Source organism: Onychomys torridus, chromosome 9 (genome assembly GCF_903995425.1).
Source record: "Onychomys torridus chromosome 9, mOncTor1.1, whole genome shotgun sequence".
Classification (NCBI taxonomy): Eukaryota; Metazoa; Chordata; class Mammalia; order Rodentia; family Cricetidae; genus Onychomys; species Onychomys torridus.
In genome coordinates this window covers 43126011-43140953 of record NC_050451.1, presented here as the reverse complement: position 1 = coordinate 43140953, position 14943 = coordinate 43126011, and the positions used below count along the sequence as shown (strand labels likewise).

At 53.5% G+C, this 14943-nt stretch overlaps 1 protein-coding gene across 1 annotated transcript; it reads left to right on the top strand.

Moving 5' to 3' along the window:
* The first annotated feature begins 3495 nt into the window (after window positions 1-3495).
* Window positions 3496-13724, top strand: Ajuba (ajuba LIM protein). The gene is made up of 8 exons (XM_036198461.1): window positions 3496-4822; window positions 7654-7755; window positions 9549-9616; window positions 9734-9796; window positions 10786-10916; window positions 11008-11059; window positions 11815-11883; window positions 12303-13724. Exons 1-8 carry the CDS (start codon window positions 3787-3789, stop codon window positions 12426-12428), a joined length of 1647 nt encoding a protein of 548 aa, XP_036054354.1. The 5' UTR covers window positions 3496-3786; the 3' UTR covers window positions 12429-13724.
* The last annotated feature ends 1219 nt before the right edge of the window (window positions 13725-14943 follow it).

Below are 14943 nucleotides of genomic sequence, written 5' to 3'. Positions count from 1 at the left end.
TGGGTAGCCTGGGTTACAGAGTGAAACCCTGTCTCATAAAAACCAAAACAAGGATGAGTATTGGTGACTCACACCTCTAATCCAGCACTCGGGAGGCAGAGGCAAGTAGATCTCCGTGAGTTCAAGACCAGCCTGGTCTACAGAGCTAGTTCCAGGACAGCCAATGCTACCGAGAGAAACCCTGTATCTAAAAGCAGAACAAACAAACCAAAACAAGCCAGGCATGGTGGCACATGCTTTTAATCCCAGCACTCAGGAGGCAGAGACAGGTGGATTTCTATGAGTTCTAGGCCAGCCTGGTCTACCTAGGGAGACCCTGTCTCAAGAAAAACAACAAAAGGAAGCCAGCAAGAAGCTACCCCCATGTCTCACTGACAGCTTCTCTTCCATTCTGGTGACCAAGAACACACAGCTTTGTAGCTACTTTTCAGCCTTGTCAGCCAAGCTGTATTTTGAGGAAGGCGTATGTACACACATACATTACAAATGGATTAAGAAGTAAAATGGCTTTATACTCATTTTGTCATGCAACAAGTATTAAAACTGAGTTTGATGGTCTATGCTTGTAATTCTGGCAATAGGGAAGCTGAGGCAGGAAGCTCACAGGTTTGAGGACACCCTGTCTCGGAAAAGAAAACAAAACAAAAACCAAAACCAACTGTTGTTGGTTGTTTTTGCTCTTTGGGGGAGCCTCCAGTCAGCTCCCAAATAAATCACACATGGAGGCTTATTCTTAGTTATAAATGCCAGGCCTTAGCTTGGCTTGTTTCTTGCCAGCTTTTCTTAACTTTAAATTATCCTATCTTTTGCCTCTGGGCTTTTACCTTTCTCTATTTCTGTAAATCTTTCTTTCTTACTCCATTGCTGGTTGTGCAGCTGGGTGGCTGGCCCCTTGCATCCTCCTCCTTCTCTTGCTCCTCCCAGATTTCTCCTTCTGTCCACCGGCCCCACCTATCCTTTCTCTGCCTTGCTATTGGCCATTCAGCTCTTTATTAGACCATCAGGTGTTTTAGACAGGCACAGTAATACAGCTTCATTAATTAAACAAATACAACATAAAAGAATGCAATATATCTTTACATCTTTTGTTTGTTTTTTTTTCCAGACAGGGTTTCTCTGGGTAGCTTTGCACCTTTCCTGGATCTCACTCTGTAGACCAGGCTGGCCTCGAACTCACAGAGATCCGCTTGCCTCTGCCTCCCGAGTGCTGGGATTAAAGGTGTGTGCCACCACCACCCGGCCATTTTTGCATCATTAAACAATGATGTTTAATATTCCACAGCACAAACAAATGTAACACTTGTTAAAATAATAGTCTACAACAGAGCACTGGGGAGGTAAAAACAATAGTATCAGGAGGTCAAGGTCTTCCTCAGTTACGCAAATTTGAGGCCCTCATGGGCTACTTGAGACCCTGTCTCTAAACAACAGCAGTAAGCTGATTCCTTACTAGGTGTCCTGTACTGTGCTGGGGCTGCGGACACAAAGTGGATAGGTTCAGAGTGTTAGGCTCCATTGTATAGTCAGGAAGCATGGCAACTGGGTAGGCAAAGGAGAGACTCTGGTAAGGGTGATCACAGAGTAGTGCAGAGTCCAAAAATAAAACACAGCTGGGGTAGCTAACGTACTTTTGCAGTTGGGAATGGCCTATCCGAGACAGTGATGTTTAAAGGAATGCCTGAAAGAGGGGGACGCATTAACCAGGACGGGGCAAAGGTCAGGAGAAAGAGCAGGACAGAAGAGCAGTACAAAAGTCCAGAGCAGAGTGAGGAGAGACTTCCACAGATGCTCTGAGGAGGGCACAGTACTGAGGGAAGAGTCCTCGGATCCTGTGCCACAGACAGACATTAGCTGAAGGGCAGCGGGAAATCACCGAGAGGAGTCTGTTTGGAGTCGGGGTCTCAAGTAGGTCAGTTTGCCTTGATATTACCACATAACCAAGGATACCCTTGAATTCTTGAGCCTCCTGCTTCTACCTCTCAGGTGACCATGCTGCTTTTATGTGGTGTTGAGAGTCAAACCCAGGGCCTCCTTCATACTATGCAAATACCTTATCACATGATTTTTAAAGTCAGGAAATGAGATGATCATTTCAACACATTATAAGAATCTCTTGACCTCAGGGTAGAACATGACTCACAGGAAGTGAGCCTTGACTGTAGCCTGACACTGTAATGGTAATGGTGGTGGCGGTGATAACCGAGATATTTAAGAAACAGATTCTCTTTCTCTCTCTCTCTCTCTCTTGAGCTGAGGACGGAACCCAGGGCCTTGCACTTGTGCTCTACCACTGAGCTAAATCCCCAACCCTGAAACAGATTTAATACAACTTTACTTACAGGATTTAGTCAGGTTTGAAATTGAGAAGGATCTGGAGAGATGGCTCAGTAGTTCACACAGGATGTTCTTCCAGACAACCAGGTTCATTTCCCAGCATTATATGGCAGCTCACAACTGTCCAGTTTCAAAGGATCAGATGCCCTCTTCTGGCCTCCTAGGGAACCAGGCATGCATGTGGTGCACAGACATACACACAGGCAACACATTCTCCCACCAACCTCTTGGGACCAAGCCACGGGGAGGGTCAGAGCTGGGGAAGGTGTTTGCTTGCCTGAAAACCATACTTTCGATCTCTAGTCACCTAAAATATTTGCTAAAAGTTTCACTTCCCAACACCAGGGGGTGTCTCTCCTGGCCTGCCCCCCCCCCTCTCACCCTTAAGGGTGCATTAGTCCCAAACCTTCTCCTCCGTGTTTTTATGTACACACTAAATCTCCCCCTGTCCCTCTTGAGACCGGGATCAGCCCCAATCATTTTCCTCACTCCTTTTCACATAAGCACATAAATCTTGCATCCTCCCACTCCACCATCAAAGAGCCGTGGGTCCAGAAAGTTCTTTTTCGTGCAGTTCATCTTTTTGTCTTGCAGGCTATCAGGACCAACTTGTCCTTTCCGTTTTATGAATCCGTCGGTCCTTACAGCTCCCACACTTCTTGCCTGCGATTCATTACTTCTCAGAGCTATCTGTAGGTCTCTGAACCTCCCAAGTATCCACTTGTCATCTTCCTCTTACGGTGATCTCCCTGTCCTATCACTTCTGTGGCCCCTCTCTCCATCTCCCCCTCGGTCCTCTCTCTAAGAACAGTGTCACGATGTCTGTGGAGAACATTGCCCCTTCTGCCCATCGTTGATGGATACATTCCACAGTGCCCCTCCGCACATTCCAACTGTAAACAAAGAGTTCCCTTTCACTCATCCCCCGAACCCTTTCCTGCTCCAACTCTTGAGTTTTATGGTCGCAGCTGCCCAGTCTGCCCCTTGACCTTTCACGTCCTGCCGGCAGCCCTCCACCTCGGGGGCAGTGACCACAGTGTCCTTCCTGCGATGCAGAAAATCCTTGCGCGGACACGCCAACCCGGGGTGCACACCGCGCTCCGCCCTTCCCGGAAAGTAGATCCGGCTAGGCAGACAAAAGTTTGGAGAAGTTGGGTCGGTGCGAGTGAGAGCCAGGGGGGCGGGCCGGGCCGGCGGGCGGTGGCGCGAGCCGACGCGTGGACAGACCTGCGGAGGACGGCTGCTGCCGTGGGCCCTGCCAGCCGTGCGCGGACCCTCTCGCCGGGGCATGCTTCGGGATCGCGGGAGCCCGGCACCTGGGCCGCCCGCTGAGCCGTCGTGCGTCGCTTGCGCCCCGGGAATCCGAGCCCGGGGGAACCGAAGCCCGGCCTTGGGCCGAAACGCTGCGGCGTGCCGGGCGGGGAGGGGGCTGCAGGCCCCAGATCCGAGGGCATGGAGCGGTTAGGGGAGAAAGCCAGTCGCCTGCTAGAAAAGTTGAGACTCTCGGATTCCGGCAGCGCCAAGTTCGGCCGCAGAAAGGGCGAAGCGAGCCGGTCTGGGTCTGATGGGACCCCCGGAGCAGGCAAGGGGCGCCTGAGTGCGTTGGGGGGACCTAGGAAATCAGGACACCGAGGAGCTAATGGGGGACCTGGGGATGAGCCTTTGGAGCCGGCCAGGGAGCCAGGGTCCCTGGACGCCGAGCGGAACGCACGCGGCTCCTTTGAGGCGCAGCGCTTCGAAGGGTCCTTTCCTGGGGGGCCGCCGCCCACTCGAGCCTTGCCTCTGCCTCCCTCGTTGCCTCCTGATTTTCGGCTGGAGACCACGGCCCCGGCCCTCAGCCCTCGCTCCAGCTTCGCCAGTAGCTCGGCCAGCGATGCGAGCAAGCCGTCGAGCCCCCGGGGCAGCCTGCTGCTGGACGGGGCGGGGGCCAGCGGAGCCGGAGGTAGCCGGCCGTGCAGCAATCGGACCAGCGGCATCAGCATGGGCTACGACCAGCGCCACGGGAGCCCGCTGCCCGCGGGGCCGTGCCTCTTCGGCCTCCCCCTGACTACCGCTCCGGCGGGCTACTCCTCTGGAGGGGTTCCGTCCGCCTACCCGGAGCTCCATGCCGCCCTCGACCGACTGTGCGCTCATCGGCCCGTGGGGTTCGGCTGCCAGGAGAGCCGCCACTCGTACCCCCCAGCCCTGGGCAGCCCCGGAGCTCTAGCCGGAGCCGTGGTGGGAACAGCGGGGCCCTTGGAGAGACGTGGGGCGCAACCCGGACGACACTCGGTGACGGGCTACGGGGACTGCGCCGCGGGGGCCCGTTACCAGGACGAGCTCACAGCCTTGCTGCGCTTGACCGTGGCTACCGGTGGGCGAGAAGCCGGTGCCCGCGGGGAACCCTCGGGGATTGAGCCGTCGGGTCTGGAGGAGTCTCCTGGTCCCTTCGTTCCAGAGGCCTCCCGAATCCGGATGCGGGAGCCAGAGGCCAGAGAGGATTACTTTGGTGAGTAGGAGAGATGAGGCTAGGGACCCGAGAGACCTGACAACGCATGCGGTTCCCCAGCGCCCCGACGGCCCAAATTGCCGGTGACCCGGGGTTGCAGGCGGGGACCCCGGACTAGAAAAGAGGCCAGAGGGATGGAAGAGGGAGGACCTTAGAGCACTTGCTCGTTCCTGCCAGGTTTCTAATGGGACAGGGCTACTGATTCCTGACAAATTCAACTCCTGATTTTCTCGGGAGTCCCCATCTTTCTCAAGCACCGGAGCACCTCGGCTCGTCGCAGGAGGAGGCCTTGTAAGGAGGAGGCGCTGCGGGGCCGGGGGAGCATCCTCCCGCGCCCCCCTCGCGGCTGGGTTCCTGCAAGCTCCGGCGTGCCGCGCCCCCACCCGCTCCTTGCTCCGCCCGTAGGAATTCGGGGAATGCGCGGGGGGCGGGGCGGGCGGCCGCGTGCGTGCCGACTCCTGCCCCGGCGCTCCAGGTGCCGTGGGCGACGCCCGCCCGGCGGAGGGGTGGGGAGCGTGTGCTTGAGCTGGGGGGGTGTTTGCCCGCTCCCGCGCAGGCGTGGCTGCTGTCGGGGAAATGGAGCCTGGGAGGTTGCTCTGAACTCCCTAGAATGGAAAGCGGGGACTCAGGCCTTGCCCCGCTCTCCCTAGTCCTGGTGGTGAGGTGTGTGTGTGCCGGTGGCCTTTTAAAATAAGCCAGTACCTCCGGAAGGCAGGGCAAAACCAATGACCACCTGGAGACCATTACCTTTGGGTAGATACCTGCTCTGTGTGACTGCCAGGTGTTAACTGACTTTGAGCCGCCCCCCACTCCACCCCGCCACCCCCCGCGCTGGCATATCTTGACCAGCATTCAGGAACAAGTAGACCTACTTTCCTGCTCCTGTGGAGGAAACCTGGACACAGCCTCTCCAATATTCTTTTCAAGAAGTATTGATTGGTTGTTAAAGCTAGGCGGTGGGGTCTTATCAGACCCCACAGATATTACTTAATTATATAAAGCAGTTACGATTTGAATGTGGAGGACACTCCCATTAACTCTGGGGCTCTTGGTTTTCCAAGTACCCGCCCGTTTCCCACCATGTTTCTCCCTGTCCCCTACCCACCCCCGTGGCTAGAAATAGGAATAGAGAGAAGGATAATTGGGAGGCAGTTCAAAGGTAATAAATACCGTGGTAGGCAGGAAGGGACTGAGATCTCAATACATAAACACATTTTTTTTTCACCTATTGGGGAAGGGGAGCGGGGGGTGTCGCAGAGTAGATGATCTACATCTCTTTGATCAAGGGAAACCGTGGCAGGGCCCATTTAACAACTTCCGTTTGAGGCCCACAAGAGACCTGGGAAGAGAAGTCTCACTGGCTAAACCATCAGAGCCCAAAGAAAGAAACTCAGAAAGTACAACGAAATAGCAGGGAGACGCTAGGTGTGCGACGTCTGCGAGCCGAGGTGAGGCAAACATGCCCGAGCATCTTCCTCTTTCCACCGTGTCCGTGGCTCCGACCGGACCCCCTGGCATGGCAATCTGGGGCAAATTTCTCTGGTCATGAGGAAGGAGAACGCCCTTTGAACTCAGAAATGAAGCCAGGTTGCCTCTGACAGACCCCTACCGCAGGGCCAGCCAGTGCTGGCCTGATGGTACCTTTTACTGCTGTCTCTAGTTAGGGGCCCTCTTCCTTGGCCTCAGCTCTGCCCAGCTGCCAGAGGGTGGGAACAGGACAGGCCCAGGCCCATCAGATGCCGCAGCTGCTGCACCAGCTCCCAAAAGCCCCTGGGCAAAGACTGGGATGGGCCCCAACAGGCAGGGAGCGTGGCAGTGTGCCGAGGGGGGAAGGTGGGGCAGGCCCGTTGGGATCTGCTCCCCAAAGACAGGTCTTAGCCCTCAGTCATGGGCCTGGAATTGGGGAGTGGAGGAAAGGAAGAACACACCCAGGAAAGGCTGGTTCCAGAACCAGGTGTAGGTATGTTAGTGGCGAGTGCCAGGGAAGAGCAGCTAAGCCCTGGTTCACGTGGCAGGAAGGCCACACTGTGGTCTGCTAACACCCCTCCCCACTAAACCCCCCCCCCAAGATCCTATACACTCCTGCCGCTGAAGCCCCAACCGTGTTCTCAATATTGACTTCCCCAGAGAAGTGTTCACATTGCCCATCTGCACAAAAGACCCTCTGCTGGGCCAGATCGAATTTTATGGCGGGTAAAAACTGAAGTCCCAGAGAGACTCCTGGCCCCGGATTGCTTTCTTTAGGAAATTTTTACAGGTGCTGCTGAGCCTCTGCCTACTGGCATCTCCATCTCCCACCACTTCCGGCCCACTTGTCCCAAAACAAACAAAGCATCTTGAACTTAACAGTTTTTTTTTTTATAATTAGGTTCTGTGCCAAGCACCAAATAGGTGTTCAGAGACTCCATTAATTGAGAAGAATGGATCTGCCTAGTCAAGATCTGGCTGCACCCTATTCCGTTTTCTTTCTTTTTTTGAGGCAGGGTCTCATAGCTTCAACTTAAGGCTTCAACTGCCCTGTAGCCAAGGTGACCTTGACCTCCCCATCCCCTTGCCTCTCGACCTGACTGCTGGATTCCAGCGAGCTCTACCACATCCATTTCTTCGGTGCCAGGGGTGGAACCCGGGACTTGACACATGGCGGGCAAGCATTCTACAGGTTGAGCTGGCACCTGCACCCACTGCCTCCCATTTCTAGTTCCCCTCAGACACTGAGGGAACCGTGTCCTTCAGCATGGCGTCAGTCAGGCACATTCTGATGAGAGCTTGGGGGTGCCTGGGTTCGAGCTGGGGAAGTGGGGCATGACACTGACCAGCTCTTCTCCTCTCAGGCACCTGCATCAAGTGTAACAAAGGGATCTATGGGCAGAGCAATGCCTGCCAGGCCCTGGACAGCCTCTACCACACCCAGTGCTTTGTCTGCTGCTCCTGTGGTGAGTCCACCTGCTACAGAAGCCCCCCTCCCCCAGCACCTCCTCCCCTCCACCGGCCAAACGCCTTCACAGAAAGGAGCACCTACCTGTCAGGACCCCAGAGCTACCCTAGCTACCCCGTCTCTCCCTCATGCCTGAGTGCTACCTGGCTTTCCCCCTCCATGCTGGGCCTGCTGAGCGTTCTAGTCTTTCAAACTCCTTGCTCTTCTCTGAACCTCCTTTTTTTTTTCTTGTGCCTCCCTGCTGGCCCAGCCTTGGGCTCCCGCCCCACCTCTTCTTGGTGAGGTTCGGTCTTGGGCAGCAGAGTTGCCTGGGGCGACAGTGAAAGACTGGAATGTGGGAAGGGCGGGTGTGGGCTTGGGGGAATGGGGAGCTGGGGGGGCAGGGAGGGGGGTTTTCTCTTGGCTGGTCAGAGTTCAGCCACCTCACTAGAGTGGAGGCCACCGGGCCATGCCAAGCTGATGACATCACACTCCAGGAATGTCTGCCGCTGCTGTTAGCTCAGGAGGCCCTCTGTGGGGGTGCTCCCCCACCACACCCTCCCTCACCTCATTATCCGTTTACCACTGCTTACCCATTCTGATTCTTTGGCTAACCCTGTAATCTCCTATCTCTGCCTGTCTGACTCCAGCACTCAGCCTCTCTCTTCCTCCCCCAGCTTCTGCCTGCATCTCTCTGGGCTGATCTGGCTGTCCTTTTCACTGGGCCTCTTCCGGGCATGTCCTCTCCTTTTCTCTCCTAAGTCATGTAAGTGAGCTTTTCTGGACACCCCCCCACCCCCACCCCTTCAGAGCTGGAAGTGGATTCAATGGGAAACTTGCCCCATTCTTCACCCGTGCTCTCACAGAGGCCTTGCTTATCCGTGACCACTTACACCTTAGGGAGTGAGTAGCTTTGCCGATGTTGGTCTAAAGGGAAACACACTGCCTGCCTGTGTAGACCTAAGAATCACAGGCTGCCTCTGGCCCTGAAGACGCTTGCGGTCCCCTGAGCTCCCACACAAAGCAGTAACTCCAAGATGTCCTGACCACCTGCTGTGGCAGGAAGGAGTTAGACAGACAAGAGCCGGATACCTACTGAAACAAAGACCCCCTAGGTTAGACGGTCCCAGAGTGCAAGGCCTAGGACTAGTGAATGCCCCCTGCACATCAAGTAACACCGGGTCAGTGCTGCTTACCAGGCACTTCAGCTTACCTGACCTTGGCTCTTTGGTGGCTCCCCACGCACTGAAGAGGTGTGGGTGGCAGACACTGTTGAGCTAGAGGAGCAGTGGGCCAGAAAAGTTGTTTGGCTGCAATGAGGCCAAGGCCAGGTGGAATTGTATCATGAGGTTTCTATTATATCCCGTGCCTCGCTCTGAGGCAGGTTTTACTATGTAGGCCAAGCTGACCTTAAACTCTGTTTTTTGTTTTTTTTTTTTTTTTTTTTTTTTTTTTTGGTTTTTCGAGACAGGGTTTCCCTGTGTAGCTTTGGAGCCTTTCCTGGAACTCACTTGGTAGCCCAGGCTGGCCTCGAACTCAGAGAGATCCACCTGGCTCTGCCTCCTGAGTGCTGGGATTAAATGCGTGCTCCACCACCGCCCGGTTGACCTTAAACTCTTGATCCTTCTGCTTCAGTCTCTCGCATGCATATGGTGTTTTGGTTTGGGAAGGAAGACTAGAGGGTATTTAGGGAAAGCTTGAAGGTCCAGGTCCAACTGTCCTGTGCAGCATTGGGGAGCAGGGACCAGAGGAGGAAAAGCCCTATGTGTGGGCTCCAGAGATAGGCTCCAGCCCCTTCTCTGCTGCTTCTAGGACGAACTTTGCGCTGTAAGGCTTTCTACAGTGTCAACGGCTCTGTCTACTGTGAGGAAGATTACCTGGTGAGCAGGGGCTGAGAGTTAGCTCTGACACGGGACACTGTTTGGTGGCCGTCCCGTCGGGGTGGGTTCCATTGTTATTTCCAGCTTGGTGAAGACCTCCTTTCATCCCTTTTCTAGTTTTCAGGGTTTCAGGAGGCAGCTGAGAAGTGCTGTGTCTGTGGCCACTTGATTTTAGAGAAGGTAAGCAAATGCGCCCTCAGCTGGGACCTGGAAGTGAGGGGAAACTGGTGGCTTCGTAAACATAAGAGAAGGCGGCCAAGGGAGCCTACCACTGGACAGCCATGTTCTCGCCATTCTTCCCCAGAGCGGCCCCACATTGCCTACCCCGCTGCCTGGGAGAGCAAATTTGTGACCCTAGTCTCACCCTGCGGGGCTTCTGGGCTCTGTTCCCTCCCTGACTGCAGCGTAGCCTGCCCTCCAGCCCGAGCTGGAGCTGGGTGGACGTGCTCCCTTTTCTGCTACTGGTTGGAAACAGTTGGAACTTCGTTTTCTTTTCTGCATAAAAAGGAGGAATTGGAGCTAGGATCGGTGGTACATACCTTTAATCCCAGCAGAGGCAGGTGACTCTCTGTAGTTCGAGGCTAGCCTGGTCTACAGAGTGGGTTCTGGTGTCTTGAAAAACAAAAATAAGAATGAAAAAGTTAGAGTGGTGATTCTTAACTACGGCTGTCTAGCAGATACCTGGGAAGGACTGGAAAATAAATAAATAAATAGAAATTCTGGCATCCACCTCGAGTTGTAATAAAAGATTAGGTGTGGCCTGAGGCTGTAGATCTGTGAATGCCTTACATGACCAGTCCTGGGTTCCATGCTCAGCACCGTACACACCAGGCATGATGGTGCTTGCAGAACTGTTCTTTCATTTCTCTGGAAGTGAGGCAAGAGGATCTGGAGTTCAAGGTCATCCTCAACTATTTTTAAGGCCAGTCTAAGATACCTTTGACCCTGTCTCCAAGATATAACAACAAAAATCCACAGGCCTGGAAATTTCTGAGACCTTTTTCAGGGTTTTGGTTGGGTTTTTGTTTGTTTTTCCTCTATTTTAAGCCGCCTTGGCCCACTCAAATTCTGTAGCATTCTTCTAGGACAGGAGGGGGTTGGAAAGGAACATAATGGGTAGCTGGAGCAGACTGAACGGAGACTGATCCTCCTCCCACCCCGCAAGCCAGATCCTACAGGCCATGGGGAAATCCTATCACCCAGGCTGCTTCCGATGCGTCGTTTGTAACAAGTGCCTGGATGGCGTCCCCTTCACAGTGGACTTCTCCAACCAGGTGTACTGTGTCACTGATTACCACAAGTGAGTCTAACCCAAGGGTGGCGGGAGATATGGGACTGGGCCCAGGGACCCCTCAACCTCAGCTTACTTATCACTGTCTTCTCTCTTTCAGAAATTACGCCCCAAAATGTGCAGCCTGTGGACAACCCATCCTGCCCTCAGAGGTCAGTGTGTCTGAGCTCCGCAGGGCAGCCAGTACTGTTGCCCCTTGGGAGGAGATGGGGACATGCAGCCTGGCCTCCCTTGGGAAGTGGTACTTCTGAGGAATGCACATTCTGTGAAGATTTCCCGTGTGACTCTGCTCTTGGGGTCACCGCCCTGACCTAAACTTCCGGACCCAGACATGTCTGATAGTCTTGCTGGGCCCAGGCTCCATATCTTCTGTCCCTGTCCAGAGAACAAGGCTCTCAAGGTCACCAGATACAGGGACTGGAAAAGGGTGAAGCTATCCTTAAGCTGGTAAAAAAAAAAAAAGAAAGAAAGGAAGGAAGAAAGAAAGAAAGAAAAAAATGGGGTCAGAGATTATTTAAGCTGTGTATGGAGAGGGTGTGCTCGGAGAAAAGCCAAAAACCTCTTTCTTAGCCTGACTTGTGCTCAGACATGTCTTTTTCCCTGCCCCTCCCCCCTTCCCTGCTTCCCTACACGTGTGGGTAGCAGGTAAGGCCGAGTACCTACATAGAGGGAGAGCCGCATGGCACTGTCCTGGAGCAGTACCGTGTTTAGGGAAAGCATTTTTGGTAGGAGTTGCTGAACCATCTCAAAGCTACATGGGATTGCATCTGACTGCAGAGAAGCCTTTGTGTGATCTGCCTGTTGGAGCGGGGGTGGGGTGGGGTTTCTGGGGCTGGGATGACGACTTTGAGGGACACTGTGCTGCACTCACCCCGCCCCCCCTCCCATGGGGCTCTACGTGTTCCAGGGTTGTGAGGACATTGTGAGGGTGATCTCCATGGACCGAGATTATCACTTTGAGTGCTACCACTGTGAGGTGAGTACTAGATCCGGGGCTGATGGAGGAAAATGGGAGTTTGGAAGGGGGAGTCAGTCTTGGGAATAACTGGGCGTCTGTGGAAGTGATGCAGGACACCCGGGAACTAGGACTCTGTTGTGACCCGTGTCCAGTCTTCTTTGTCCTCCAGCTACTGCTCTTCCTGGTGCTAGCTGTTGAGGTTTGAAGGTGGCTTCCCCAGCATGAACTAACTGCTGGAGATGGGGCTGGTGTCATTTCTACAACCGCAGCGACACCTGGTGTCCAGATGAAGTGTCTCTGGGGTCAGCAACCTGCCTCCCGGGCCCTGTTCTTCCTAGTCATTAGCTAGTCTGCTCCTGAGCAGGGCAGACTCCCCCAAGATGGCCTCTGTGTGCAGGGAGCCCGAGCTGCTATGAATGCGTCACCTTCTTCCTTAGGACTGCCGTATGCAGCTGAGCGACGAGGAAGGCTGCTGCTGCTTCCCTCTCGATGGACACCTGCTCTGCCATGGCTGTCACATGCAGCGACTCAGTGCCCGACAGCTCCCCACCAACTATATCTGAGCTGTGGCTGTGCAGCCGCCGCCACCGCCGCTGCCATCACCCCTGTGGAGAAATTCTCTGGCCAGCCAAGGCCATGCACTCTGCATGCAAGGAATGCACCCTGCAGTCCTTGTGAAGAGTTCTCTGGGGAGGCCCCAAAGGCCAGAGACCCAAAGATCCTAACATTCCAAATAGGCTGTGGAGGAGGGACCTTCTGTTTGCCAGGAGGGTTGACTGGCCTTCCTCGTGTGCAGCCTGCGCTATATATAGCCTGTGCCTCAGAGCACACGCGGGGCGGGTTCCAGTACTTTCTGAACATCGGATTCTGATGTATATTTCCAGTGTATGTTTCTGTATTAGTCGAACAATGTGCTAGTGCTGGATCACAGGAGAGGGCATCACAGAAACCACCCCCAGTCTGTTGTACCCTACACACGGGGTCAGCCAGGCTTTTCCCACAGTGTCCTGTCTTTGTCTGCATGAAGGGCTGGAAGCCCTGGACTTAATGACATGAGTCATTTCTTGGCTGTCTCCCTAAGGACTAGAGAGCTCCCCCATCTGTCTGCTGGGACGGAGATCAGCTCTGGGGGTTCCTGCTGCCTGTGTTGCCTGTTTCTCAGGGACCTGGGGAGGCTGAGTGGGGCCTGTCCTTGGTTGCTGTTTTGCTTAGCTGGGGGGAAGTCATGAGCAGGTCTCTGGGTATGAAACTTTCTGGGTGGGATGTCCAGGAAGCTTCAGGCTAGCCCCGCCCCGGGGTTGAAGTGCACTGAGCCCTCTAGCCCAGCATGTGTGGATACATTTGTATCTGTGTGTGCCTGTGCTCCTCCCTCTGACTCCTTTTTTCTCAGGTGACTTTTACACTTAGTTCCCTAGCAGTAGCTTATCGTTTGAGGTCCACCTCTTAAAGGGATCCTGCCTTGGATCTGCTACATCCCCACAACTCAAGGCTTTGCGGAAGCCAGAGAGAACAAAACTGTTGGTTCTAGTCCGCTTGGCTGAAACTTGAACTCACCCAAAGCCGGATGTCTTAAAAGTCAGTTCACTCGCTGGCTGGAAGTTCAGTGCATTTGATGAGCAGGTTGACAAGAGCTCCATCCCCTTGTGAGTGTTACCCTAGCCGCCTTTTCCTTACGCTGAGCATTCAGTGGTTTCTGCCTGTTCATCAAGAGTACTTAAGAGTTATTAGCAACCTACATTTCTCAACTTTGTGGCACTTTGTAAGTGATAAGATTGTTCCCTGCCTTTTTGAGTGTCTTCCCACGTGATCTATTTCTTGGACACTTAAAAAAAAAAGTTTAAATTCTAGCAATAAATAACAATTGGTACAGATATTTTGTGAGTGTATTGTGTTTCTTCAATATTTGTTACAAGTTCATTTGTAAGTATGCCTTGAGAATTTAGTGGAACGACATATGGTTTTGGTGCGTTGGTCTGACTTCCGCATCTGTATTGTTAAAATGTAGTTGTACCATAAAGTGAGTCTGGAAATGACGGACTCCTAGGTACTGAAGACCCACTTTTGGGGGCGATTCTAGGATCAAGGGTCACTGTGCCAGCCATTCTGGGAATTACTGGACAGGGCCTCCAGGTGAGGAAGAGAACAGATACATAGAGTTGGAAATGTATTTTTGGAGAAACGTTCTGAAATTGGGGTTGCTCATTTACAGCTGAGACTTCTGAACTATTACTGAATGACAGGGGTCCTGTGAGCAGGACATTTTCCCACTGGGCTGGGGAAAAAGGCAAGCATGTGTAGCTGTGCACTCAGCCTCTTGGTCCTGAATTGAGGAAACATCCAGCTCTACTTTGGGCTTTTCTCCTTTCCCACCCATGGGCTCCTTCCCATCTAGGTCTGTGCTAATACTTCCTGGGGCTCCCCAAAACTATTCTTGCCAGAGGGGCAGGCTGCAGCAGGGGAGCAACCAGCTACCCTGTGTCCCCATGGAGTCCCCATATGCCCTTTGTACTGGAAGATTGCCCCTCTTAATACTTGACTTCACTGCTTGCAATTGCTGGTGACGGGTGAGACGGTGTCAAGGGTACAGCAATAGGGAGACTTTGACTAACTTGGACACTCCATATTTATTAACACACGAGTCCTGAGATGGAGAAAGGGGAGGAACAGTAAGTTAGGATCTCTCTGAGGTGAAAGCTGCAAGGTAAGGATCAGGCTTGGACAGCTCTCTTACATAGGACCCGGGTTCTATTCCCAGCACCCACATCACAGTTTAGAACCTTTGTAAGTAACTCCAGTTCCAGGGGCTCCGATGCCTTCTGACTTCCTCCGGTACCAGGAATAAATGTGGTGCGTAGACATGTGTAGAGAAAACACTCACATACATAAGAATAAATATTCTTAAAAATTCTGGCATCTGGCATAGTGGCATGCACCTAGTTCTAGTATGGGTAGGGGTGGGGTGGGGCTGATATAGGATCAAAAGTTTTGAGGCCAACCTGGGCTAAAGGGTAGTGGCTAAGATGTAGCTCAATGGAGCAGTATTTGCCTAGCATATGCTCCATCACTAATGGATGGATG